At 43.5% G+C, this 27,305-nt stretch overlaps 2 protein-coding genes across 9 annotated transcripts in view; both read right to left on the reverse strand.

Annotated features, from left to right (window-relative positions):
* Positions 1-4,189, reverse strand: part of WDR33 (WD repeat domain 33) — a 122,513-nt gene extending 118,324 nt beyond the window's left edge. For all 7 annotated transcript variants that reach the window (XM_059166520.1, XM_059166519.1, XM_059166521.1 and 4 more), the window contains exon 1: positions 4,015-4,189. The gene's annotated coding sequence lies outside the window, so the exon portion shown is untranslated. The remainder of the gene's footprint in view (positions 1-4,014) is intronic.
* Positions 4,190-11,303: 7,114 nt separating this feature from the next.
* Positions 11,304-26,153, reverse strand: POLR2D (RNA polymerase II subunit D). Of its 2 annotated transcripts, none has more exons than XM_059166528.1 (4): positions 25,999-26,153; positions 22,146-22,326; positions 15,664-15,759; positions 11,304-13,487 (listed from the first exon to the last, which is right to left on the reverse strand). In XM_059166528.1, exons 1-4 carry the CDS (start codon positions 26,069-26,071, stop codon positions 13,409-13,411), a joined length of 429 nt encoding a protein of 142 aa, XP_059022511.1. In that variant the 5' UTR covers positions 26,072-26,153; the 3' UTR covers positions 11,304-13,408. The 2 variants fall into 2 exon arrangements, with proteins under 2 accessions (XP_059022511.1, XP_059022512.1); XM_059166529.1 differs by lacking the exon at positions 25,999-26,153 and adding an exon at positions 25,627-25,992.
* Positions 26,154-27,305: the final 1,152 nt, after the last annotated feature.

Genomic DNA, 27,305 nt, shown 5'->3' on the forward strand with positions numbered 1-27,305 from the left:
GCTGGCTAGTGGTGAACCTGGCACTCAAACCTAAGCCTGTCTACTGCTATCTATGCCTGAAAGCTATGCCCTTTCAAATACTAACCAGGCTCTGAGAATTTATAAGCACTTAAATTATGCATATAAGGTACAATACAAACATTATGAAGTCAGTCCTCCAACAGAAAATACTACATAAAATGTTCAAGGACCAGAAAGGAAGAGAGTAATGCAGGTAAGACTTTTTCAACATACTTAAGAGCTTCTGTGTCTAAGACCAATGTTAATGCAAGTCTTTTGCAACGGGGAAAGAAATGTTATCAACCAGAGTGTGTTCAAGGAGAAAAGGTTTTAACTTACGTCACTGTCAAAGACAAAGATCAAATATCTTTCAGCATTAAAACTATGGTCTGGCAACTTACCTGTCACACAACACATTATAGCAACAGAGAAACTTTCACCATTCCACACACAGACACACACAAATCCAGATATTAACACCTCTCACAAGCAAAAGTTTCAACAAACAGGGGCGCCTGGGTGGCTCAGTGGGTTAGGCCGCTGCCTTCGGCTCAGGTCATGATCTCAGGGTCCTGGAATCAAGTCCCGCATTGAGCTCTCTGCTTGGCGGGGAGCCTGCTTCCCCCCCCCCGCCCCTCTCTCTGCCTGCCTCTCCATCTACTTGTGAACTCTGTCAAATGGATAAATAAAATCTTTAAAAAAGAAAAAGAAAAGAAATGTTTCAGGGCGCCTGGGTGGCTCAGTGCATTAAGCCTCTGCCTTCAGCTCGGGTCATGGTCTCAGGGTCCTGGGATGGAGCCCCGAATTGGGCTCTCTGCTCGGCAGGGAGCTTGCTTCCTCCTCTCTCTGCCTGCTTCTCTGCCTACTTGTGATCTCTCTGTGTCAAATAAATAAATAAAATCTTTAAAAAAAAAAAGTTTCAACAAATAAAATCTTGGAATAATGTTTGACAGAAAACTAGGGAAAATCCAGAATTTTACAACAAATCTGAAATGCGTAAACAAGTGTTAAGTTTATGAATTTAAGTAAATTTACTTTGGTAATGGAGATTTCTAATCTGCAGACTACAAATACTACTTTATCTAAAAACTGTCGCAAAGGTCCTAATTTTTTGCTAAGCAATCTCAAAAGGACTCCGTATGTATATTTGTAAGTAAAAGACTTTCACTAGTATTTCTGTCAATATATAGATTGTAGTTTTAAAGCTTTACTATGGGGGTACCTGGGTGGCTCAGCAAGTTAAGCTTCTGCCTTCCACTCCCTGCTCAGTGGGGAATGAGCTTCTCCCTCTACCCCCAAACCCCACTTCATGCACTCTCTCTCTCAAATAAAGAAAATCTAGCCTCTGCCTTCAGCTCAGGTCATGATCCCAGGGCCCGGGGATCAAGCCCTGCATCGGGCTCTCTGCTCAGCGGGGAGCCTGCCTCTCTGCCTACTTGTGATCTGTCAAATAAATGAGTAAAATTTTTTAAAAAGTCAAGTAAATAAAATCTTTAGAAAGAAAGCAAGATGGGCGCCTGGGTGGCTCAGTGGGTTAAGCCGCTGCCTTCGGCTCAGGTCATGATCTCAGAGTCCTGGGATCGAGTCCCGCATCAGGCGCTCTGCTCAGCGGAGAGCCTGCTTCCCTCTCTCTCTCTCTCTGGCTGCCTCTCCGTCTACTTGTGATTTCTCTCTGTCAAATTAATAAATAAAATCTTAAAAAAAAAAAAAAAAAAAAAAAAAAAAGAAAGCAAGAAAGCGGGCACCTGGGTGGCTCAGTGGGTTAAGCCGCTGCCTTTGGCTCAGGTCATGATCTCAGGGTCCTGGGATCGAGTCCCGCATCAGGCTCCCTGCTGAGCAGAGAGCCTGCTTCCCTCTCTCTCTCTGCCTGCCTCTCTGCCTCTCTGCCTACTTGTGATCTATCTCTGTCAAATAAATAAATAAAATCTTTAAATAAAAAAAAAAAAAAAAGAAAGAAAGCAAGAAAGCAAGCATGCTTTATTATGACCTTACTTCCTTATTCAGAAATATGAAACAGTCTGAATGTGGGCAATAAATAACATGTTTTCCCAAAGTACTGTGAAAAATGTGGACATTACTTAGCAAAGAAAACTATGAATAAGCACCTTAAGTTGTTAGTAAAAGTGTAATTAAAGCCGTAGGTCAAGGGACGCCTGGGTGGCTCAGTTGGTTAAGCAGCTGCCTTCGGCTCAGGTCATGATCCCAGCGTCCTGGGATCGAGTCCCACATCGGGCTCCTTGCTCTGCAGGGAGCCTGCTTCTCCCTCTGACTCTGCCTTCCACTCTGTCTGCCTATGCTCGCTCTTGCTCGCTCTCTCTGACAAATAAATAAAAAAATCTAAAAAAAAAAAAAAAAAGCCGTAGGTCAAGATACAACTGTGATGGCAAAATCTTGACCTTCTAATATTTTTCACCAACCAAAGAATGCAAGTTAAGTCATCAACATCATAGATAGGAATTTATTTGTAACTAACTCATTGTGATATAAGGCCAACTTCCTACCAATACTCTTACCACTAGTACAGAAAGATGAAATTTTTCTGTAAATTTCAATAAAATATGCTAAATATTTAACTTCAAACCTCTACACAAACTCAAACTGATACAGTATTTCATCTTTTAGGCAAACAGACCATTAAAAAGGGCGAAAGTATTTTATGGTGATTTAAGAATGATGTCAAATGCAATTAAGATTAGGAAAAGAGGGGCGCCTGGGTGGCTCAGTGGGTTGAGCCTCTGTCTTCAGCTCAGGTCATGATCTCAGGGTCCTGGGATCGAGCCCCGCATCGGGCTCTCTGCTCAGCTGGGAGCCTGCTTCTCCCTCTCTCTCTGCCTGCCTCTCTGCCTGCTTGTGATCACTCTCTCCGTCAAATAAATAAATAAAATCTTTTAAAAAACAAACAAAACAAAACAAAAAAGAAAAAGATTAGGAAAAGAAAAATGCCACCATGGGAACAATTAACATGCTTCCTTTTAACTAATAGTCTCTAAAAGTTTTGTTTGAATTAAACAGACCTGCCACCGCACCACGTTCACGGGCAAAATATACTACGAGCACCGGATTTCCAGAGCGTACTTAAAAGTCAGCTAAGCTCTCTCAAGAGGTATTCCCCGGGCTTTTTTGTTCACACTTGAACGTCTTCCTAAGTTCCTGAACAGTTAACGTAACGACATATGCGCATAAATTACTTGAAAATACTGACAGGCTTTCTACAAGTAACTTTTATGATCTGATTTAAACTGATCCAATTACGGAATTCCCTATCGACCCACGTTCCTCTTTCCACGGAAGGGCCACTAACCACAAGGGTTACAACAACCTAGTATCAATATTTATTTTCTTTTCCAAAAAAATAAATAAATAAAGTTTTCTAAGATCCTAAAATATCTGGTTATCAGAAAGCAATTTAATACCGGAGATGTGGAGGGAGTTGTTGAAGGGACACGGACAGGTAGCATGATCTAAAGCAAACAAAACAGAAATGTAACTTTTCCAAAGAAGGAGGGTTTTTGCTTGACAAACTGTGGGGACATCCCTGTTAAAAACACCAATTTCAAGCCACGATAATATCAAGGCTAAACCTGCCGCTGTTTCACAGGTTTCGCATTTCACTTCCCGAGACCCCTTGAACCAACCAAAGCCACGTACCATTCAACTCTCGGCTCAACCCCTTCCACTCCCGCCCCAAATATGTTTAACGCGTTTCCCTTCTCCAAACTTTACGTCTTATCCGTGGCCTACGCTACCTACGTCTACTTGTCGCCACCGGTTCCCAGTCAGGAGCCTTAGTCCTACCCTGCCCTCCTTCCCCGCTCTGCCTCAAGCCTCCAGCTCCCTCCCCTAAAGCTCGAACTAGCCTCAGTGGGCCCTCCCGACGACGATCCTCCCTGTTCTCCCAACCTGTCCCCAGGCGCCCCTCCAGGCCCCCAAAGCACGCAACGGCCGAGCTTGAAAATGGCGGAAAGTGCCGCCGCCTGCTGCAGGCGAAGGGTCCCGTGCCGCTGCTACACTCACCCTCCGGCGCTGAGCAGAGCTCCTAATGAATAGTGAGCGAACGGTTTGTCTTCACTGTCGAGAACGTCTCTCCCGCCTGGCCTTTTCCTTCCACCCGTCTCAATCCCTCTCTTCCAAAAGAGCAGCCGCCATCTTCCCCTACGAGCCACCGAGCGCACGCCCTGGCGTCATCACGCACCGTCGATCGTTATACGTCATACGCGCCTGGCGCTCAGCTCCGTCGGCCGAAATCTGCGCAGGGGCTTAGGTGAGGGGCGGGACTCGGCCAGATATCCTGCGCTGCGTGAGGGAGAGCTTCCTTTGTTCCCGCTGAGAGGAAATCGGCGCAGCAGGTTGGAGGCCAGGACGGTTTGTCGTGCTTTCTTCACTCTGTGAGCTGAACTTAATGCTCTCAGAAACAGCCCGTTTTAAAGTTTGAATAAGAAATTTGCTCAGGTGGGGCGCCTGGGTGGCTCAGTGGGTTAAGCCTCTGCCTTTGGCTCAGGTCATGATCTCAGGGTCTTGGGATCAAGCCCCACATCGGGCTCTCTTAGTGAGGAGCCTGCTTCCCCTGCTCTCTCTGCCTGTCTCTCTGCCTACCTGTGATCTCTCTCTCTCTGTCAAAAAAAAAAAAAAAAAAAATCTTAAGAAAGAAAGAAATTTCCTGAGGGGGTGGTGCCTGGGTGGCTCGGCTGGTTGAGCGGCTGCCTTCGGCTCGGACCATGACCGGATCCGGGTTGTCCTGGGATGGACCCCGCCTGGGGCTCCCTGCTCAGCGGGAGCCGGCATTTCCCTTTCCCTCTGCCTGCCTCTCTGCCCGCTTGTGCTTCTGTCAAATAAGTAAGTAGATTATCTCTAAAAGAAAGAAATTTCTTCCGGGGTCGGGGTCGATGTGGCACTTAACAGTACGTGGCCAAGACATCTCCCCTCCACCCCCCAACAATGAAATTGTGGGCAAGGCACTTGGCTTTGCCGAGTCTATGAAATTGAGGCTTCTGCCAGACCGTATTTTGAGCTTTTATTTTGGGGTTGTTTTGTTTTGTTTTGTTTTCGTATTTTGAGCTTTTAAATGAAAGCACCCAGCTTAGTCAAGCACGAAGTTGCTTACATTTTTCTTTTAAGATTTTATTTATTTATTTGACAGATCACAAGTAGACCGAGAGGCGGGGGGGGGGGGGGGAACAGGCTCCCTGCTGAGCAGAGAGCCGGGTGAGGGGCCAGATTCCAGGACCCTGGATCGTGACCTGAGCCAGAGCCTGAAGGCAGAGGCTTTAACCCACTGAGCCACCGAGGCACCACTTGCTTACATTACTTAATGCAAATCGCGCCAGGTTGTAAAAACTGTACCCAGTAGTACATCCACTTTGGAAAACTGTTGAACAGTGTCTGTCAGAGCTAAGTCTTACTCACCCTGCGACCTAGCAATTCCCTCCAAATGGAATAAGTGCATACATCTACGCACGGCTTGTACAAGAGTGTTCATGGGGTGCCTGGGTAGCTCAGTGGGTTAAAGCCTCTGCCTTTGGCTCAGGTCATGATCTCAGGGCCCTGGAATCAAGCCCCTCATTGGGCTCTCCACTTGGCAGGGAGCCTGCTTCCCTTCCTCTCTCTACTTGCCTCTCTGCCTACTTGTGATCTCTGTCAAATAAATTAATAAAATCTTTTTTTTTTTAAGGAGTGTTCATAGCAGTTTTGGTTTTTTTATTAAAGATTCTATTTGTTTATTTGACAGAGAAAGAGAGATCACAAGTAGGCAGAGAGGCAGGCAGAGAGAGGAGGATGCAGGCTCCCTGCTGAGCAGAGAGCCCGATGCAGGACTCTATCCCAGGTCCCTGAGATCATGACCTGAGCCAAAGACAGAGGCTTTAACCCACTGAGCCATCCAGGCACCCCCATAGCTTTGATTTGAGTAATCAATCACTGGTAACCCAAATCAGTAGTTGTGCCAGTAAATGAATTATATTGTGGCTCTACTGGGTGTGAACTACTACCCACCCTTGGGAAATAATTACTGAAAAACAACAATTTGGATGCATATCACAAACACTGTTGAGTTGGCTCAAAAGAGAACACTAAATGATCCCATTTATATGAAGTTTAGAAGACAACTTACAAGCAAGTGGTTTTCTAACCTCTGGGAAATAATACGGCATCCCAGGGACGCCTGGGTGGCTCAGTTGGTTAAGCGGCTGCCTTCGGCTCAGGTCATGATCCCAGCGTCCTGGGATCGAGTCCCACATCGGGCTCCTTGCTTGGCAGGGAACCTGCTTCTCTCTCTGCCTCTGCCTGCCACTCTGTCTGCCTGTGCTTGCTCTCGCTTCTCTCTCTATGACAAATAGATAAATAAAATCTTTAAAAAAAAAAAAAACTTCATCCCATTTTGTGTCCTCAATACTTTTCTATCACTAGGAATCCCATTACCACAGAAATCTGTGTTCACATTTTTTCTGGAGTTTACATTTTTTTTTTAAAGATTTTATTTATTTTATTTGACAGACAGAGATTACAAGTTGGCAGAGAGGCAGGCAGAGAGAGGAGGAAGCAGGCTCCCCGCTGAGCAGAGAGCCCGATGCAGGGCTCGATCCCAGGACCCTGGGATCATGACCTGAGCCGAAGGCAGAGGCTTTAACCCACTGAGCCACCCAGGTGCCCCTGGAGTTTACATTTTATCTCTTCTTATTTACTGACTGCGTAATACTGATTTTTCTGAGTTTCACGTTCTTCCTTGGTAAATGGAATAACATGGCTTAGTCTTCAAAATAAATTACAAATCTAACCACATATCTCCAGTGCTCTGAAAAGGTTCAGAATAAGCTTCTCCAAAAAGTGCCACTTAAGCATGCAGATTACTTTTGAACTGAAGTCAATCAAGGTCCAAAAGACTCAAGAAGATTTTTTTTACCTCCCCCATAACTGTCTGAAATAATGAGATAGAGGGCATGATTCAAGGAAGAGGACTATCACCAGGGATAACTGCAAACAATATAGGGATAACTGCAAACGGTGGGGGAAGCTGGCAAGGCCTGGAGATTGAATTCCTCTGCATCCCACTGTCTCTGCAAAGAGATCTTCCCATAAATTGTCTTCCTCCCCTTAGAAGTCCCAAACCCCTACGCTCTTCTTACTTCAGCACAGCATATAAGCCTCAATTGCCTGATGGTGGGCTTAATTTTTTTTAATTGGTTCTATGCCCAGTGTGGGGGTTTGAGCTCATGACCCTGAGATCAAGAGTGCGTGTTCTACATGGCAACACCCTGCCCCATGTGTATCTCATATTCTTATGGAGCTTCTGTACATGTGTAATTAAATTTATTTTTCTCATTAATCTGTTTTATGTTAATTTAATTAATAGGTAAAGGGTTAAAAAAAGACTAAAAATATCACAGAAGACATACACATAACCCACAAAGCCTGAAATATTCTCTCTCTACAGGAAGTTTGTTGGCCCTGGCTCTAGTTCAAACCATGTTTGTGTGAACTTTTGAATCACCTAATTGTTCTCCCCACTTCCCTTTTTCATCGCAGTTTCCCCTCCCACCTAGCTCCAGTTTTCTACACTGCAGCCAGAATGACCCGTTTGTTTGTTTATTTATTTATTTTTAAGATTTTATTTATTTATTTGACAGACAGCACAGGTATGCAGAGAGGCAGGCAGAGAGAGAGGAGGAAGCAGGCTCCCTGCTGAGCAGAGAGCCTGACGTGGAGCTCAATCCCAGGACCCCAGGATCATGCCCTGAGCCAAAGGCAGAGGCTCCAACCCACCGAGCCACCCAGGCGCCCCCAAGAATGACCTGTTTATTTTTTAAAAGATTTTATTTATTTATTTGACAGAGATCACAAGTAAGCAGAGAGGCAGGCAGAAAGAGAGGAGGGGAAGCAGCTTCCCTGCTGAGCAGAGAGCCCCATGCGAGGCTCCATCCCAGGACCCCAGGATCATGACCTGAGCCGAAGGCAGAGGCTTTAACCCACTGAGCCATCCAGGTGCCCCAGAATGACCTGTTTAAAACAAAAATCGGGGCGCCTGGGTGGCTCAGTGGGTTAAAGCCTCTGCCTTTGGCTCAGGTCATAATCTCAGGGTCCTGGGATCAAGCCCCACATCGGGCTCTCTGCTCAGCAGGGAACCTGCTTCCTCCTCTCTCTCTTGCCTGCCTCTCTGCCTACTTGTGATCTGTCAAATAAATAAATAAAATCTTAAAAATAAAATCAGATCTTCTTTCTTTCTTAAAATCTCCAAATAGCTTCCCAACGTGCAGAGTATAAAATCCAAAACCCGGTTTCCATAATCCAAGGTCTGCTTACATCTGCAATCTCAGCTCCTAATAGTTTTTCCCTGATTTACAAAGCTCCAGCCATTTTGGCTTGTTATCTCTGCACCCATTCCCCTACCCCATTCATGCTTTTGTGCTTAGCATTCTCTCCTGATCTGGAACTCTCATCCCCACCCTCTCATATTTTCCTATCCTTGACAGTTCAAATAGCATCTTCTCAAAAATGCCATCCCCAAGCACTGTATCTAATATCATACTCGTTCCCAGGCTAATCTACTTAGCTGTTTTTTTCTTGTCTGTCTCTCCCCAGCGAGAATGTAGGCAGCAGGAGACCTGGAACCTTCAGATAAGAAGGTTGCTCTCCTTTAACCCCAACCTAATATGGTGGGCACTCGGTAAAATGTGTTGAATAAATGGCCTGATGTTGAGAATGTTGTAAGAGTATTAGAGTGTTTTAAAAATTCTCTTAAGTGTGTGAAGTTTCAATAAGATATATAAAACACTTAACAGTGCCTAGCCACAAACAACTGAGCTCAAAGGCAGCCTCTCCTGACTCCTCTATCTTGAATGCAAATAAACCTGGAGTTAAAAGACCTTTGTGTGTACATGTGTGAGAAAGATTCAAAGAAAAGAGGAGATTCAGCTGGTTAGTACCCCAGGGTCATCCTAGTTACAAAAATATTGAAATACTTTTCTAAATAAGCTCTAACCACTCCCACCTCCCCAGGACCTTACCCCGATCTGGCAATTAGAGACTTACTGTCTAACTGCACATAAGTCAATGGCCCCCAAGTTGTTAAATATTTTGAAAACTAACTCTGCTCATGGAGGAGTGCCTGGGTGGCTCAGTCAGTTAAGCATCAGACCCTTGATTTCAGCTCAGGTCCTGATCTCAGGTTGGTGAGATCGAGCCCCACATCCTGCTCAGGGTGGAGTCTCTAGGGATTCTCTCGGCTCCTTCTCTCTGACCTTCCTCCCTCAAATAAGTAAATAAAATCTTAAAACAAAACACCCTTGCTCATTGAAAATTAGAAACTGGCAGAAGCAAGTTTCTGAGGAGGTCTGATTAGAGCCTAGTCAGAATTCCAGTTTTGCTAAGCTCTACCTCTGTGCAATCTTTTTAAAACAACAAAAAAATTATTTATTTTTGAGAGAGAGAGAGACAGACAGACAGAAGGAGTGCGCACAAGTTGGGGGGAGGATTGGGGCAAGGAAGAAGCAGGCTCTGAGCCTGATGCAGGACTAGATGCTACATCATGACCTGAGCTGAAAATCATGACCTGAACTGAAAGCAGACTATTAACCCACTGAGCCACTCAGAAGCCCAGCCTCTGTGCAATCTTACATAACGAAACAAGGTATGATTATAATTATTTTTATTTTTTTAAAAAAAGATTTAATTTATTTACTTGAAAGAGAGAGGAAACACAAGCAGGGGGAGTGGGAGAGGGAGAAGCAGGCTTCCCGATGAGCAGGAAATTGGGGCTGGATCCCTCGGCCCTGGGATCATGACCTGAGAGGAAGGCAGACGCTTATCGCCTGAGCCACCCAGGCACCCCTGATTATGATTATTTAAACCAGCCCATTTTATCCACCAAGAACAGGACATAGGGCTAACAGTTTTGTTTCTCCACTTTACAAAGGCATATAGAGCTGCCATCATCTTCATCAGATCCTGAAATGCAAATAAAGAAAATTCATGATACCAGATGCAGAGCTGAGGTTCCCCCAGCTGCGAGTTCGGGGTACAGGGGATGTGGGGGACTAAGAGGGACAACAGCACGTTGGCACCAGAAGAGGAGGCCCTGAAACTGCCGACGCCTTCTCAGGGGCCTTGTGAGACAGGGCATTGGACTCACTTCCCTTCACCCCTAACCACAAAATCCAGCTTTCTTCAGCTGGGTCTGTAGGAGAAGCTGAGCTGCCCCGAGTAAAAGAGCTCACAGGGAAAAGTAGGGAAAAAGTAGGAAAAAAGTAGGCTATTCCCTAAGAGGAAAGACCACTGGGAAGGCTGGACCAAACCGATCAGCGCTAAGATGGATGCCAATCCCCACCTTTCAGACTTTGTCTCTCATTGTAATACTAAAACTCGCGCCCAAGGGGCGGAAACGTAATATGCTAATTAACGTGGGCAGCACGTATAGCATGAACTTTATTTAAATATGCAAGTGTGGGGCAGGGGAATAATTCCTGCTCCTACTGCCATTCATTTGCTGCCTGGAGTCTCTCTAAAGCTCTCTGGGTAACCTTTTCTCTGGGAGCCAGCCTGAGGACTCATTCCTTGTGTTGCCTCCTTTGTGCAGGAGCATAAGGGCCAATAAAGCCTTGCCTGGAAGGCTTTATTGGGGCTTATTCTCTCTCCTTTGGCCTCTGGCCAATTTGTACTGTTCAGAGAGCCCAAAGGCAGACTGGGTATGAGTGGAGGTAGCTGAAGTCTTTTGCCCCCGTCTATCCAGGGGAGTGCAGGCCCAGCAAGAGGCCAGCAGGCCTGAGATCCATAGCTCCCAAGTCCCTAAGGGGGAGGGGGGTTGAGCCCTTAGCACTCTCCTGTCTAAGCTGAGGTAAACTGACCTGGGTGAGAAGGCAAGTTCAGTTATCGGAGGTCCCTTTTATTTTATTTTTAAAAGATTTTATTTATTTGTCAGAGAGAGAGAGAGAGCACAGGCAGAGTGGCTGGCAGAGTCAGAGGGAGAGGCAGGCCCCCTGCAGGGCAAGGAGCCCCATGTGGGACTCGATCCCAAGACGCTGGGATCATGACCTGAGCCGAAGGCAGCTGCTTAACCAACTGACCCACCCAGGCGTCCCTCAGAGGTCCCTTTTAGAAGCACAGATTTTGGGGCACCTGGGTGGTTCAGTGGGTTAAAGCCTCTGCCTGTGGCTTGGGTCGTGATCCCAGGACCCTGGGATCGAACCCCAAATCGGGCTCTCTGCTCAACGGGGAGCCTATTTGCCTACTTGTGATCTCCATCTGTCAAATAAATACATAAATAAATAAATCTCAAAACAAAACAAAAAACTGCTTAAAAAAAAAAGGCACAAATGTTTACCTCTTTTGTATGTTTATTCAAGTGTCTCATTTTTACTTTAAGTCAAATTTTTTAAAAATTTATTTTAAGTAGTCTTCCCACCCAACATGGAGGGAGCTCCCAACTCACAACCCAAGATCAGGAGTCGCATGCTCTTCTGCCTGAAACTACTAAGTGCCCCCAAATCAAAAATTTTTTTTGTTTTATATATTTTCCCAGCCTTATTGAAGTAACTGACATAGAACATTGTATTGATTATATATTACAGTGAAAAGTTATATATATGTACATATATATGTACTTTCAAATATATGATACAGTACTTTTTAAATTATTTATTTTAGAGAGAAGAGAGAGGGCACGTGAAGGTGGGGTGTAGAGGCAGGGAATCTTCAAGCAGACTCCCTGCTGAGTGTAGAGTCCTGGTCCCATGACCAAGGAGATGACCTGAGTTGAAACCAAGAACCAGATACTTAATCAACTGAGTCACCAGGCATCCCTACAATACAGTATTATTAACTATGGTCACCATGCTGTGTATTATGTCCCCATGCCTTATTAATCTTATAACTAGGAGTCTGTACCTTTTGACCACCTTTACCCATTTCACACCCCTCCCTTCATCCTTTGACAACAACCAATCGGTTCTATTTCTTCTGAGTTTGGGTTTTTTAGATTCCACATATAAGTGAGATTATATGGTATTTGTCTCACATTTCATGTAGCAGAATGTCCTCAATGTCCATCTGAATCCAAGTATTTTGGCTGTAAGCCATTTAGCTTCTGAAAAAGTTCACCTGTTAAATAGGTGAGAAATAGTCCATGGACAAGTAACCATAACATACCATACTATTTCTCTATTGGAAAAAGAATAATATCCTGACATATAGAGCTTCCTCTGTGTTCTGATATTTGGTATACATTTTCCAGAAATACAATCACTAGGTCAGAGTATGGACATTTTTATGGTACCTGATCCATTTGGTGGGGTGTTTTTGTTTCTACTACCTGCCATGACCCTCTTCCCTCATCTGGGAACATCACCCCCACTTCTCTCCCTGCTCCAACCATGTGGTTCCTGGGGAGTATCTGTAGTTTAGTGAACTTAGTGATACTTGTCTTCACATGACCAAATCTACTAGCTTACATGCATGCTTTCTTTGTGCACACTCTCTGCTTTCCTTCCTATGAAAATAGACAATCACCCCCCCATCAGAGATCACCTGCCACTAAGTAGCAAGAAAAAGGTTTGGACTGGATGCCCCATCCAAGGAGTCTGTCTTCAAAGTGTTCAGACCCTCAAGTCTGGCCACTAAAGGAAAAAACAATCTTGATTTAGGAGTGAGAAATAGTACTTTAGGACCACTGCCTCCGAATCTACATTCTTCAACAGTCTAAGAAAAAAGGTCAAGTACTGATCAAGGTTATGTTAGGGCCCTCCATGCTTGGCAGTTATCCTGGGTGTAACTGCTTCCCATGGTGAGCTTCTTTGACTTCTGGGTTAAGCACTATGATGCCAATGCTGTCTCAGTCATTAGTGTATCATCTTTTCTGTAAGGATTTCAGATGATGGTACAGGGCTGGTTTAATTCTTCCTTTTGCATTTAGGTAAGACTATCGTTTCCTGTAGTTTCAAAAACTACAAACAAATTGAAATTGAAACATGAAATCTTAGGAATCAAAAATAACATGTGGGCTAAAAAAATAAAATCTTTAAAAAGGGGTGCTTAGCTGGCTCAATCAGTGGAGCACACCACTCTAGATCTTGGGGTAGTTTAAATTCAAGCCCCACACTGGGGGGTAGAGATTACTTAAAAAAATAAAATCTTAAAACATATTTTAAAACACAGGGGCCAAAACCATGGCATGAGGTAGTCAGTAGTGTAGCTTATATGCGCATCACCCCACCTCACCCTTCCCAGAGGCAAGGTCAGGTTACCATGGTTCAATAGTCAAGTCTGAAATAGTCAAGTCTAAACCAAGACTAAGCTGGGTTGTTCTATCCAAAGGCAGCCCAAGTGTCTTCGGCAATGGAATTTCTATTAAGTTAGCTCCAAACACCAGGACACTGGTGCTGGGCTTGAGATGTAGTTCCTTCGGCAGCAGAGTGGTATTTGGAGATTAATATTGAAAGCTGCGCTTGGTCTGGATGTCATCAAGAATCTGCTGTAACTCTTCATCTTCAAACCGACCCTCCAGGCTAGAAGAAGGAAATCAAAACAAATGAGTGTCTCAGCGAGGGACAACATATTATTTTTTAGCACACTAATCTTTTTTTTTTTTTTTTAAAGATTTTATTTATTTATTTAAGAGAGAGACAGTGAGCGAGAACATGAGCGAGGAGAAAGTCAGAGGGAGAAGCAGACTCCCCATGGAGCTGGGAGCCTGATATGGGACTCGATCCTGGGACTCCAGGATCATGACCTGAGCCGAAGGCAGTCGTCCAAACAACTGCGCCACCCAGGCACCCTTTTTTTTTTTTTTTTAAAGATTTTATTTATTTGACAGAGATCACAAGTAGGCAGAGAGGCAGAGAGAGAGGAAGGGAAGCAGGCTCCCCGCTGAGGGGAAAGCCCGATGCAGGGCTCAATCCCAGGACGCTGAGATCATGTCCTAAGCCGAAGACAGAGGCTTTAACCCACTGAGCCACCCAGGCCCCCCTAGCACACTAATCTTTGAGCACCACTTGTCCACTTCTCCTATAAACATACACCTTTACCTTTCAGCTGTATTTCTGCCGTTCTTTTAAAAACATATGAAGTGTTTCAGAGATTTAAGAAAGTGTAGACAGTAAGTTAACATTACCTCTGCCTGATTTAAAATTTTTTTTTTTTAAGGTTTTATTTATTTATTTGACAGACAGAGATCACAAGCAGGCAGAGAAAGAGGGAAGCTGGCTCCCTGCCAAGCAGAGAGCCCGATGCAGGGCTCAATCTCAGGACCCTGGGATCATGACACCCGAGCTAAAGGCAGAGGCTTTAACCCACCCAGCTACCCAGGTGCCCCTGATCTAAATTTCTTTAACAAACACAACAGGAACAAGTTTTTTTTTTTTTTTTTTTTAAAAGATTTTATTTATTTATTTGACAGAGCGAAATCACAAGTAGATGGAGAGGCAGGCAGAGAGAGAGAGAGGGCGAAGCAGGCTCCCCGCCGAGCAGAGAGCCCGATGCGGGACTCGATCCCAGGACCCTGAGATCATGACCCGAGCCGAAGGCAGCAGCCTAACCCACTGAGCCACCCAGGCGCCCACAACAGGAACAAGTTAATGGCTCTGTGTATGCTCCCCTAGAGCAATACCTTCCCCAAAATTAACCATTTTCCTAAATTTGTACTTACCATTCCTAATCATATTTTTTTTTTCCAAAAGATTTTATTTATTTATTTGACAGAGAGAGATCACAAGTAGGCAGAGAGGCAGGCAGAGAGAGAGAGGAGGAAGCAGGCTCCCTGCTGAGCAGAGAGCCTGATGCGGGACTCGATCCCAGCACCCTGAGATCATGACCTGAGCCAAAGGCAGCAGCTTAACCCACTGAGCCACCCAGGCGCCCCCCTAATCATATTTTTATACTTACTATATACATACATAAATGTATCTATAAGCCATACACAGCACTGTTTTTAAACCTTATAGGAAATGGCATCATACTACATATATCCTTCTGAAATTTTTTTCACTTCAAATTGATTTTGGTATTTGTTTTTGTTTTTAAGATTTTATTTATTTGTCAGAGAGAGAGCACAAGCAGGGGAGCAGAAGGCAGAGGGAGAAGCAGGCTCCCCACTGAGCAAGGAGCCCAATATGGGACTTGATCCCAGGACTCTGGGATCATGACCTGCGCTAAAGGCAAACGCTTATTAACAGACTGAGCCATCCAAGTGTCCCTTGGTATCTGTTATTATTCCATGTTGCTCCAGTTCATTAATTTCTTCATTGCTACATAAATGATTTATTTATCCATCCTCTTGTTTACTGACGGACTGTCAAGTTTCTGTTATCACTAGCACTGCAGTAATAAACATTAGGATACATGTCTTCTTATGGAACTGCATGAGCTGCTTTTAGGCAAGTACCCAAGAATGGATTTTCAGGTTTTAGGGTATAATTATCTTTAACTCTAGATGTAGCTAAATTGCTCTTCAAAGTGACTATACTAATTTGCACTCTTACCACCAGTGTGAGAAATCCAGCTGTTCCACATTTTTGCTAACAGTTGGTTTGCAATAAAACCATCATGTTCATACCCTGTTAAAGAAGGCACTCCATTCAATTGGCACTATATGCCCCAATTTTAAATGCACACACCTTTTAGAAACAGTAATTCTACTTGTAGGAGAAAGTAATATAAAGAACTTAGCACAGTGATAGTACTAACCTTGGGATCAGCGCCTTTGATTCCTCAGCAGTCTCTGGGCAAAGGTTGGCCAAACAGGCCAACTCAAACTTATGAAGCTTCTTCTGGAGCAACAAGCTGACCATGTGGAAGAAAATCAAAACAAAACAAAACAAACAAACAAAAATAATCAAAGATTGGTGAGTAGGAAAAAGAGAATCAAAGGTACTTAGCAAGTAAGAAAAAAGTAAAGCACCTGCAATCTTTCTTTTATTTTTATTTTCAGCTTAACAGTATTCATTTTTGCACCACACCCAGTGCTCCATGCAATCCGTGCCCTAATACCCACCACCTGGTTCCCCCAACCTCCCCCCCACCTGCCACTTCAAACACCTCAGATTGTTTTTCAGAGTCCATAGTCTCTCATGGTTCACCTCCCCTTCCAATTTACCCCAACTCCCTTCTCTTCTCTAACTTCCCATGTCCTCCATGCTATTTGTTATGCTCCACAAACAAGTGAAACCATATAATTGACTCTGCTTGACTTATTTCACTCAGCATAATCTCTTCCAGTCCCATCCATGTTGCTACAAAAGTTGGGTATTCATCCTTTCTGATGGCGGCATAATACTCCATAGTATATATGGACCACATCTTCCTTAACCATTCGTTCATTGAAGGACATCTTGGTTCTTTCCACAGTTTGGCGACCGCGGCCATTGCTGCTATGAACACTGGGGTACAGATGGCCCTTCTTTTCACTACATCTGGATCTTTGGGGTAAATATCCAGTAGTGCAATGGCAGGGTCATAGGGAAGTTCTATTTTTAATTTCTTGAGGAATCTCCACACTGTTCTCCAAAGAGGCTGCACCAACTTGCATTCACACCAACAGTATAAGAGGGTTCCCCTTTCTCCGCATCCTCTCCAACACATGTTGTTTCCTGTCTTGCTAATTTTGGCCATTCTAACTGGTGTAAGGTGCTATCTCAATGTGGTTTTCATTTGAATCTCTCTGGCTAGTGATGATGAACCTTTTTTCATGTGTCTGATAACCTGCAATCTTTCTATATGGTCAGCTTGGCTGCAAAATCCCACTTTCGAATCACATCCTGTTCCTATGCCTGGAGAACAGGAAGTTAAAATAAAATCAGGCAGTCAACAAAAGTGAGCAGAGCACATCAGGCCTGAGAACCCCTTGCTAGTATAACTTTGAAAAGTCATTATATAGGGGCGCCTGAATGGCTTAGTGGGTTAAGCCTCTGCCTTCCGCTCAGGTCATGATCCCAGGGTCCTGGGATTGAGCCCCACGTGGGGCTCTTTGCTCAGCAGGGAGCCTGCTTCCCTGTCTCTCTCTGCCTGCCTCTCTGCGTACTTGTGATCCCTGTCTGTCAAATAAACTCAAAAAAAAAAAAAAAAAAAAGTCATTATATACCTTACAGACTATACAACCCTTTCCCCCAAGAATTTATTTTGCTATTCTCTGCTCTTATCACACTGCCTTGCTTCTTTCGTCATTAATTTTATGTCAAACACATAATGTTTGTGTATTTCTGACTTGGAGGAAATTCTTTTTTAAACTTACCTACAACAGAACAAAACCAACCCAAATCTAAAAAAATATATAGGCATACCTTATGTTGTATTAACATGTATAAACTGTCTTATTTTAAATGCAATTCTAGTTCAAATTATATAAAACATTGTCAAATCCTATCTTGGCTTCTTACACATTTAGCTCTTAAAACAGAGCTCATCCCGGACATCTGGATGGCTGTCCATTAAGCATTTGCCTCTGGCTCAGGTCATAATTTCAAAAGTCCTTGGGATCAAGTCCCACATCAGGCTCTCTGCTCAGTGGGGAGTCTGCTTCTCTCTCTCTCAAATAAATAAAATCTTTAAAAAAAAGTAGAGGTCTGGGGCGCCTGGGTGGCTCAGCGGGTTAAAGCCTCTGCCTTCGGCCCAGGTCATGATCCCAGGACCCTGGGATCGAGCCCCGCATCGGGCTCTCTGCTCAGTGCAGAGCCTGCTTCTCTCTCTCTCTCTCTGCCTGCCTCTCTGCCTACTTGTGTTCTCTATCAAATAAATAAATAAAAAAATATATTTAAAAAAAAAATTTAAAAAAAAAAGTAGAGGTCATCCATGATAAATTTGGTTTCAGAGACCTTAATTATCTGTTCAGAAACAAAATTTTACTGTGTTTATTATTCTATTACAAGCATATTAGGTATATAAAATTTCAAAGATAAAGGACAAAAAAATAAGCTATCCATATCACTACCTACACAAAATCAAGTAATTATCTTAGTGTACTGTTCCAAACACTTATCTGTTTTAGAATAAAAATTCACACATTCAGTTTCATAACTTTCTGCCACTTAGTGAAGCTATATTCATTTACTAAGGAAAATATTATAAACTTAGTTACATGGGAAAAGATTTACAAAGTACTATATGTATCTGTGTGGAGGATTTTGTTGTAAAATGAAAAATTCTCATTTATAAACAATACAAAGAAATCGCCAAAAGGTGAAAATAATCTGAAACCCTACCCAGAAAAAACTAGCGTTAACACTATCATGGAGATCCACTACCACTCCTCTTTATATTATAAAAGAAAGAAAAAAAAAAATTTTTTTTGAGAAAGAATGTAATTAAAAAAACAAAAAAAGGAATTGTAACAAATGTTATTCTGTGATTTTTTTTCACTCAATAACACCAGCTGTTTTCCACATTAGTACTACATGTAACTCCACCTTGAACACAGCATTCCGCTGAATGACTGTGCTATAATTTATATGTCAAATTTCCAGCTGTTGAACATTTCAATTGTTTCCCATTATTCACCCTTTTATTTTTTATTTATTTATTTATTTAATCAAGTCTTTTCCCTCTTGTAAAAATTTATTTCAGAGACAATGAGCAAGTGGGGAGAGACAGAGGGAGAGGCAGAGAATTTCAAGCCAACTCCCTGCTGAGCACAGAGGCCAACATGGGGTGCATTCTCATGACCTTGAGAACATGATCTGAATCTAAAGCAAGAGTCTGATGCTCAACTGACAGAGCCACCCAGGTGTCCCTTCAATTCACCATTTTAAATAACGCTTTTCAAACACCATGTATACTTCTTTATGTACTAGACTGGTCACTATGTGTTTTATTTTTTTTTAATTTTTTTTTTTTTTTAAAGATTTTATTTATTTGACAGAGAGAAATCACAAGTAGATGGAGAGGCAGGCAGAGAGAGAGAAAGGGAAGCAGGCTCTCCGCTGAGCAGAGAGCCCGATGCGGGACTCGATCCCAGGACTCTGAGATCATGACCTGAGCCGAAGGCAGCGGCTTAACCCACTGAGCCACCCAGGCACCCCTCACTATGCGTTTTATTTTATTTTATTTTTTTTTTAAAGATTTTATTTATTTATTTATTTGACAGAGAGAGATCACAGGTAGGTAGAGAGACTGGCAGAGAGAGAGAGAGAGAGAGAGCGGGAAGCAGGCTCCCTGCTGAGCAGAGAGCCCGATGTGGGACTCGATCCCAGGACCCTGAGATCATGACCCGAGCCGAAGGCAGCGGCCTAACCCACTGAGCCACCCAGGCGCCCCTCACTATGCGTTTTAAAGATAAATTCCTGGAAGTTAATTATCCAGTCAAAGCACAGGAGTCCCGAGAGATAGTGCTCTAAAAGTGCTTCATCAGTACACACTTACATCAGCAATAAATCCTGTTTCCCCATTTCCCCTACTTATTACATGTAGGTGTCCCATTCTGTTTAATCTTTTCAAATATACTTGGCTCTTTTACCATTTCAATTTCCTTGAAGATGAGCATTTTTTTTTTGAAGATGAGCATTATTTCAAGAGAATTTGCTAGCCATCTGAAGTTCTCATTCAAATTGAGCCTCTAACTGCAGACTGTGTCCATTTTTAAAAACTAGTGTTATCTCTTTATTAATTCTTTGCTGGAGCTTTTAATATTAAGGACATTAAAACTTAAGGATTTCAGTCTTTTCCCCAATTATTTATACTTGCATTTTATATATGGCATTTAATTTATGTAACAAAGTTTAAAGATAATTATGCAAATTCATTTATTCACTATTTTGTGCCTATGAGATTAACACAGTGATGAATACAACCAAGTTCCTGCCCTCACAAAGCTTACATTTAACTAGTCAACCAAGTTTCCCCATATTTAAAGTCTTACTAACCATAGCCAAAATAATACATTCATTTACTCATATTATCACACAGCACTTTTATTCACCATGGTTTATATTCAAATCCTTAGAAATCAAGTTTGGTATAAGATATAGTGCTTAAACTTTTTTTTTTTTTAATTTTTATTTATTTATTTATTTGACAGAGAGAGAGAGAGAGATCACAAGTAAGCAGAGAGGCAGGCAGAGAGGAGAAGCAGGCTCCCCACTGAGCAGAGACCCCCGATGCGGGGCTTGATCCTAAGACCCTGAGACCATGACCTGAGCTGAAGGCAGAGGCTTAACCCTCTGAGCCACCCAGGTGCCCCTATTTAAATTTATTATTAACATGAAGTATTATCTGCCCCAGGGGTACAGGTCTGTGACTCATCGGGCTTACACATTTCACAGCACTCACTGTAGCACATACCCTTCCCAATGTCCATAACCCAGCCACCCTATCCCTAACCCCCGAACTTTGTTTTTTTGTTTTTATTTATTTGAGAAAGAGAGAGAAATCACAAGTAGGCAGAGAAGCAGACAGAAAGAGGGGGAAGCAGGCTCTCTGCTGAGCAGAGAGCCTGACTGTGGGGCTTAATCCCAGGACCCTGGGATCATGACCTGAGCCGAAGGCAGAGGCTTTAACCCACTGAGCCACCCAGGCATCCCGAACTTTGTTTTAAAATATTTCTCCTTCGGTCCCCTCCTCCTCGGTCCTGGGATTGAGCTCTGAATCGGGCTCTCTGCTCAGCAGGAAGCCTGCTTCCTCCTCCCTCTCTCTGCCTGCCTCTCTGCCTACTTGTGATCTCTGTCAAATAAATAAATAAAATCTTAAAAAAAATTTTTTTTTAAATTTAAGATCATTATATTAGTCACCTTTTCCATTCCCCTGAGGTTGCAGAATGGCACTAAATGTATACATTAATTTGGGGAGAACCAACATGTTTACAATACTGAAACCTTTTATTCATAAATGTGTCCAGGTCATCTCCTAGACCCAACGGCTTGTAGTTTTGCTTGGAAACTCTGCACATTTCCCTCTAATCTTTTCTCCATGTATACACCCAAACTTTTTAGAACATACACACACTTGCTTTTTTTAAAGATTATATACATACTTCATATACAATCTCACACCTTCATTTTCTGCACACTTAACATGTGAACACTTCCATTTTCTACAATTTGAATGACAATAGATTAGCCCAACAAATTAGTTCCCACGATTTATTTAGTTACTACTGAATGTTTTGGGTTCCCCCCAACCTTGGCTATGATAAACAGCTCTCTAAAAAGTATCTGTGTATATACATTTTTTTTTTTTTTTGTATACCTGCTATTCCTAAGGACAGTAATTCTCAAGCATTTTCACTGGAGCAGAGCAAACAAGTATCCCTAGGCAACCTGCAGTCACAGGCTAAAGCGACTTTCTGCATCTGCAAGGATTTAAGCTTTGTAATTTAATTCAAGAATTCACATATAGGGGCGCCTGGGTGGCTCAGTGGTTGGGCGGCTGCCTTCGGCTCAGGCCATGATCTCAGGGTCCTGGGATCGAGCCCCACATCAGGCTCTCTGCTCAGCAGGGAGCCTGCTTCCTCCTCTCTCTCTGCCTGCCTCTCTGCCTGCTTGTGATCTCTCTCTGTCAAATAAATAAATAAAATCTTAAAAAAAAAAAAATAATTCACATATATGTTTTTGTTTTATTCCACAATATCCTGGTATCTATTTTAATGTAGAAATGTTTTAAATCACCTACCATCAAATAAAACTGGTATCTGAAGATATGTTTCTCCCATGGTCTCCTATATGCCTTAGCACATCAGTTTTCCAAGTTACATCTCACCCAATTTGAGAAGCAATGCCTTAGGAAAAAATGCTAAAAGCCGCTGTCTGGTAGACAGGGCAAAGATTCAGAAAGAATTCTCCTGATTTATATTTATTAACATATAGAGGTCTTGAAGACATTCCAGGTGAGTAATAAATTACCTCACTTTATTAAAAACAACAACAATAACCCACAAACACTGCTGTGTTTTTTATAGGTTTAATGTATGTATGTGAATGCATGGAAAAGATCTGAAAGACTAAGAGTAAACTAACAGTGGTTATGGTGCAGAATGATCACTGGGATTTCAGGTTTAAGGAAAAGTGGCCAAAGAGAATTTTGGTCTTACAAGCAATTTAAAAAAAAATTTCTGACAAAGACATTATTTTTCTTAAATTAATGGTACAGATGATGTCCATGGGAGGGCAGTGGTGGAGGCAAAAGCATTTTATATGTAGATGTTCAACAGTTTGGATTAACAAAAACTTTCTTTTAGCACTCACCTACGGACACTGGCAATGGTCTCTCTGTTTTTGAAACGACTGAAACGGGCTGTGTAATTTAAGGTTTTCATGAAGACCTCAGAAAGCTCCTGTTCATCCTCTGCACTCTCATTCTGTTGCTTTCGATGCTCCAGAAGCATATGAACCTCTGAATTTAGCAGTGTCTCAGCTGTTTCAAACTCTATTTGTGAGAAGCACAAATGTCAGCTGAAAATACTCCTTCAAAGGACAGCGTCTAAATGTTCATTTTATCTTGAGACTAACAGCAAATTTTTGTCCTTGCATGAATCCAGAGACCTCATATCCCACAGCTTTATCTTTGTCTAGACTGATCTATCAAGGCACAGTAGAGTTCATAAAATACTAAAAACTTAGCTCAGTCTGGCAAGACAGTTTCTAACATCAAAGAACCTGATGCGGATGTGCTATTAACTAATTACACATCATTATCCTAATGAGGCCATTTACTGATTTCAATACAGAGCACAGCCAACAATTACTCCTCTTTAGCTTCCTTGAGGTGGTAACCTAGTTCCATAATACTAGTATTACATTCTCAATTTTAAGAATTATTACATGTTAGGGAGGACACTTTAGGGTAACTGGAAACACATTAACAATGCGTCCCAAGTTCTACTTTTGTACCCGTACAAATCTGCTATTTACTCATTCACCCAGATTACTGCCTATTACATACTAGGCATTAGACCTGTGGCCAGAACTCCCTCCCCTCTAGATTTCATAATCTTCTAGTTTCCCAACTAAACCTACTTCAAATATTTGCCATCACACAAATATTCATACTCATTTTTTCCTAGCTTCAAATTTTTATTTAAATTCCAGTGAGTTGGGGCGCCTGGGTGGCTCAGTGGATTAAGCTACTGCCTTCGGCTCAGGTCATGATCTCAGTTTCCTGGGATCGAGCCCCGCATCGGGCTCTTTGCTCAGGGGGAGCCTGCTTCTCTCTCTCTCTGCCTGACTCTCCGCCTACTTGTGATTTCTCTCTCTCTGTCAAATAAATAATAAATAAAAAATCTTTAAAAAAAAAAAAAAAAAGATTTAAAAAAATAAAAAAATAAAAAAAATTCCAGTGAGTTAACATACAGTATATTATTTTCAGGTATAATTAAGTGATTCATCACTTACACATGGCACCCAACAAATATCCTCTACCCATCACCCATTTAATCCACTCCCCCCCGCCCCACCTCCTCTCCAGCAATCCTCTTTTTTTCTATAGCTGAAGAGTGTTTTCTGGTTTGCTCCCTCTTCCCTCTATGTTCATCTGTTTTGTTTCTTAAATTCCACATATGAGTAAGATCATACGATTGTCTTTCTCTGACTTATTATGCTTAGCACAATGGTCTCTAGCTCCATCCACGTTATTGCAATTGGCAAGATTCCATTCTTTTTTATGGCTGAACAATATTCCATTCCACATCTTCTTTATCCGCTCATCAGTTGATGGACATTTGGGTTCACCCCTGATACTCATTTAAAATAATTCTTTTTTTTTTTTTTAAGGATTTTATTTATTTGATAGAGAGAGAGATCACAAGCAGGCAGAGAGGCAGGCAGACACACAGAGGGAAGCAGGCTCCCTGCTGAGCAGAGAGCCTGAGTTGGACCTCGATCCTAGGACCCTGAGACCATGACCAGCCATAGGCAGAGGCTTAACCCACTGAGCCACCCAGACGCCCCTAAAATAATTCTCTTGACCAGTAAGAATACCAATGAGCAAACTTAGGTTTAAAGAGGAAAACCCTCAGTTGATTAAGCATCTGCCTTCAGCTCAGGTCATGGTCCCAGGGGCCTGGGATCATCTGGAGCCCCACATCTGGCTCCTTGCTCATCGAGGAGCCTGATTCTCCCACCACCTGCCCTGCCTCCTCTGCCCACTGGTCCCCCTGCTTGTGTGTGCATGCTCTCTCTGACAAATAAATAAATCTTAAAAATTAAAAAATAAATAAAAGAATAGGACAAGGTGCCTGGCTGGCTTAGTCAGTAGAACATGTGACACTTGATCTCAGGTCATGAGAGTCAAGGAGTGCAAGCCCCACATTGGGCCTAGAGTTTTAAAAAAGAAAGAAAAAGGACTACACAACAGATCGTCAAATTTTTGAAAGGCTATAGCATTCATTTGCATAATCTCATCTTACAAATAAAAGGGTGTGTATATATTTATTTATTTATAAATAAACAAAACTAGTTTGGAAGAATAAACACTAAATTGTTTACAGTGTTGCCTCTGGATAAAGGGTGTGGAGTTTCACTTTTATTACTAGGTACAAAATAATTTAAAAACAGGTAGGTACTGGGGCACCTGGCTTGCTCAGACATTAAGCGTCTGTCTGCTTTCAGCTGAAGTCATGACTTCAGGGTCCCTGGGATCCAGCCCTGCATCGGGCTCCCTCGTTGGTGGGAAGCCTGCTTCTTCCTTTCCCACTCCCCCTGCTTGTGTTCCCCTCTCTCGCTAAGCCTCTTTCAAATAAATAAATAAATAAATAAAATCTTTAAAAAAAAAAAAAAAACCATAAGCACCAGTTAAAAAACCCAAATGGGTTCAAACGAACCAATCACTTCCCCTTCACGCATTTAGTAATTTTTCACGTTCTTGATCCTAGAGACCCGGCTAGCCCCTCCACTTCCCCTTTAAAACGCCCAGTCACCTCTCTACAAATAGAAATTGAGTTCAGGAGCTCCCAGGTGGCTGGGTTGGTTAAGTGACTGCTTTCCGCTCAGGTCGTGTTCCCAGGGTCCTGGGATAGAGTCCCTGCTCAGCGGCAAGCCTGCTTCTCCCTCTCCCATTGCCCTGTGTTCCCTTGCTCGTGATGTCTCTGTCAAATACATAAAATTTAATTTAATTAAAAAAAAAAAAAAGAAAATTTAGTTCGGTACACGCTGGCCTCTTTCCCTACTGCTATCGTGTAGTAACTTTTTTTTTTTTTTTTAAAGCAGGCTCGGTGCCCAGGCTCATGATCCTGAGATCAAGACTAGAAGGCTAACGGGGCGCCTGGGTGGCTCAGTGGGTTAAGCCGCTGCCTTCGGCTCAGGTCATGATCTCAGGGTGCTGGGATCGAGTCCCGCATCAGGCTCTCTGCTCAGCGGAGAGCCTGCTGCCCTCTCTCTCTCTCTCTGCCTGCCTCTCCATCTACTTGTGATTTCTCTCTGTCAAATAAATAAATAAAATCTTTAAAAAAAAAAAAAGACTAGAAGGCTAGGGTTGCCTCGCTGGCTCCGGCGTTAAGCGCCGGTTTTCGGCGCAAGTCACATCAGCGTCCTGCGTCCCCGGGTCCTCTCCCTCTGCCTCACGCCTCTCCGCGCCCCCCGCCCCCAATCCCATGCTCGCTCGCTCTCAAAATAAGTAAGTAAAATGTTGAAGAAGAAGAAGAAAAAGAAAGAAAAAGACTAGCATGCTCTACGGACTGAGCCAGCCAGTGGCCCCTACAATCGTGTATTACTTATTAAAATCTGTCCTTACCACTGTAACTACTGTCGGCTTTGTTCATCCTTTCCACATCCCTGCAGCTCTTCGCGGTTTATCAGATAAAATAAATTACTTAAACAAGTAGGAAGAGGCTGCTCAAGGGCAGAGTGGAGCTGGGCGCCGAAGTTTCCAGGGTAGCAGGCGTGGAATCCAACAGGCCCCTCTCGAGGCAGCCCGGCGGTGCCCGCCCGCGGCCCCGCCCGCGGCCCCGCCCGGGGCCCCTCTCACCGCCGCATCCCCCATCCTCCCTGCCCCTCTCCGCGCAGGCGACCCGCCCTGCTGCCCGCCTAGGACGACACATGGGCAACGCCAGGCCTGCGGCGATCACGCAGGACAGCAGGGGCAGTCCTGCAGTCCCAGCCCCACCTTTGGGGAAGATAAGCTGTGAGGCATCCTCCTCTACGTCGCCCGCCCGCGGGTCGCTCCCACCGGCCGCCATCTCAACACCACGCCAGACCTTACCGCGCCCGGAACCACCCGCACAAGCCGGAAGTACCCTCGCGCCGGAAGCGCAGAAGCGCAGAAGCGCGGGTCTCGGCCACGGAAGGGGCGTGGCCGAAGAGGGCTCTGTGGGCGGGCCCGGAATGGAGGCTGGTGGGAGTGGCGTCGCCCTCTGGAAAGCCCAACACAAGTGGGGGGATGGCGTTGTGGAACTTTCTGAGGGCAACGAGGATCTCTTTGTGGCGCGTGGTGGGTCTGGTCATTGGCCTTTCTGAGCCTCGGCTTCCTCACCTCTGAAGTGTCGTGAGGCCGGGGAAGGTTTAGATGAAATGCGGAAACGCGCAGAGTGACTGACTGATCCTGGGAACTCCCGTGGATGGAAAGCTGGGTTAGTGACTCCAAAATCACATGGTGGAATTTCTTTCAACGCTTAAATATTTTAAAAATTTGATTGGGGTGGCCGTCTAGTTTAGTCGGTTGAGTCCCACATTGAGTGTGGAGGTTAAAAATAAAATCTTTTTAAAAAATTGATTGGTAGTGGATTATTCTGATACTTCTGAACGCGTGGAAAGTGACGCTGAGAGGCCTTTGTTGGAACATTTGGATGATTCATAGAAAAGTAGGCAGATGAAAAACGATGCTGTTTTCAACTTCAGAGAATATAGAAGATTGCAACAAAGAAGTAATCAGTGCGTTGTCTCTGTGGTGAACGATATTTAGGTATCATTTTTTAAAAATATTTTATTTATTTATTTATTTGACACACAGAGAGAGAACAGAAGTAGGCAGAGAGACAGGCAGGGAGAGAGAGGTGGAAGCAGGCTCCCTGCTGAGCAGAGAGCCTGATGCGGGGCTCCATCCATAGAAGGACCCTGGGATCATGACCTGAGCCGAAAGCAGGGGTTTTTACCCACTGAGCCACCTAGGCGACCCCACCTAGGTATGATTTAAACTATGTTTACAAAAAAAAAAAAAAAATTACCAGACAAGAATATGTATGTACCTATACTCTTTTGATTTATAAATACAATAATTCTTAACAAAATTAATTTGCTGTTTCTGTATTACCAGAAGAAAGGTATTGGGTAAAATAATAGGTTATATAGCATAGGCAGAACTTAATAACTGTTCCAGGGCGCCTGGGTGGCTCAGTGGGTTAAGCCGCTGCCTCCGGCTCGGGTCATGATCTCAGGGTCCTGGGATCGAGTCCTGCATTGGGCTCTCTGCTCAGC

The sequence above is a fragment of the Mustela lutreola genome, chromosome 3, assembly GCF_030435805.1.
Source record: "Mustela lutreola isolate mMusLut2 chromosome 3, mMusLut2.pri, whole genome shotgun sequence".
NCBI classification, from domain to species: domain Eukaryota; kingdom Metazoa; phylum Chordata; class Mammalia; order Carnivora; family Mustelidae; genus Mustela; species Mustela lutreola.

What these genes read in the sequence shown, in the direction of transcription:
- POLR2D (XM_059166528.1), bottom strand. Translation starts at nt 26,071, where the DNA reads ATGGCGGCCGGTGGGAGCGACCCGCGGGCGGGCGACGTAGAGGAGGAT. An exon ending in ACAGCTTATCTTCCCCAAAG is followed by an intron (nt 22,327 to 25,998) that starts GTGGGGCTGGGA and finishes TCTCACAAATAG; the next exon opens with AGTTTGAAACAGCTGAGACA. An exon ending in TCAAAGGCGCTGATCCCAAG is followed by an intron (nt 13,488 to 15,663) that starts GTTAGTACTATC and finishes TCCTTCTTCTAG; the next exon opens with CCTGGAGGGTCGGTTTGAAG.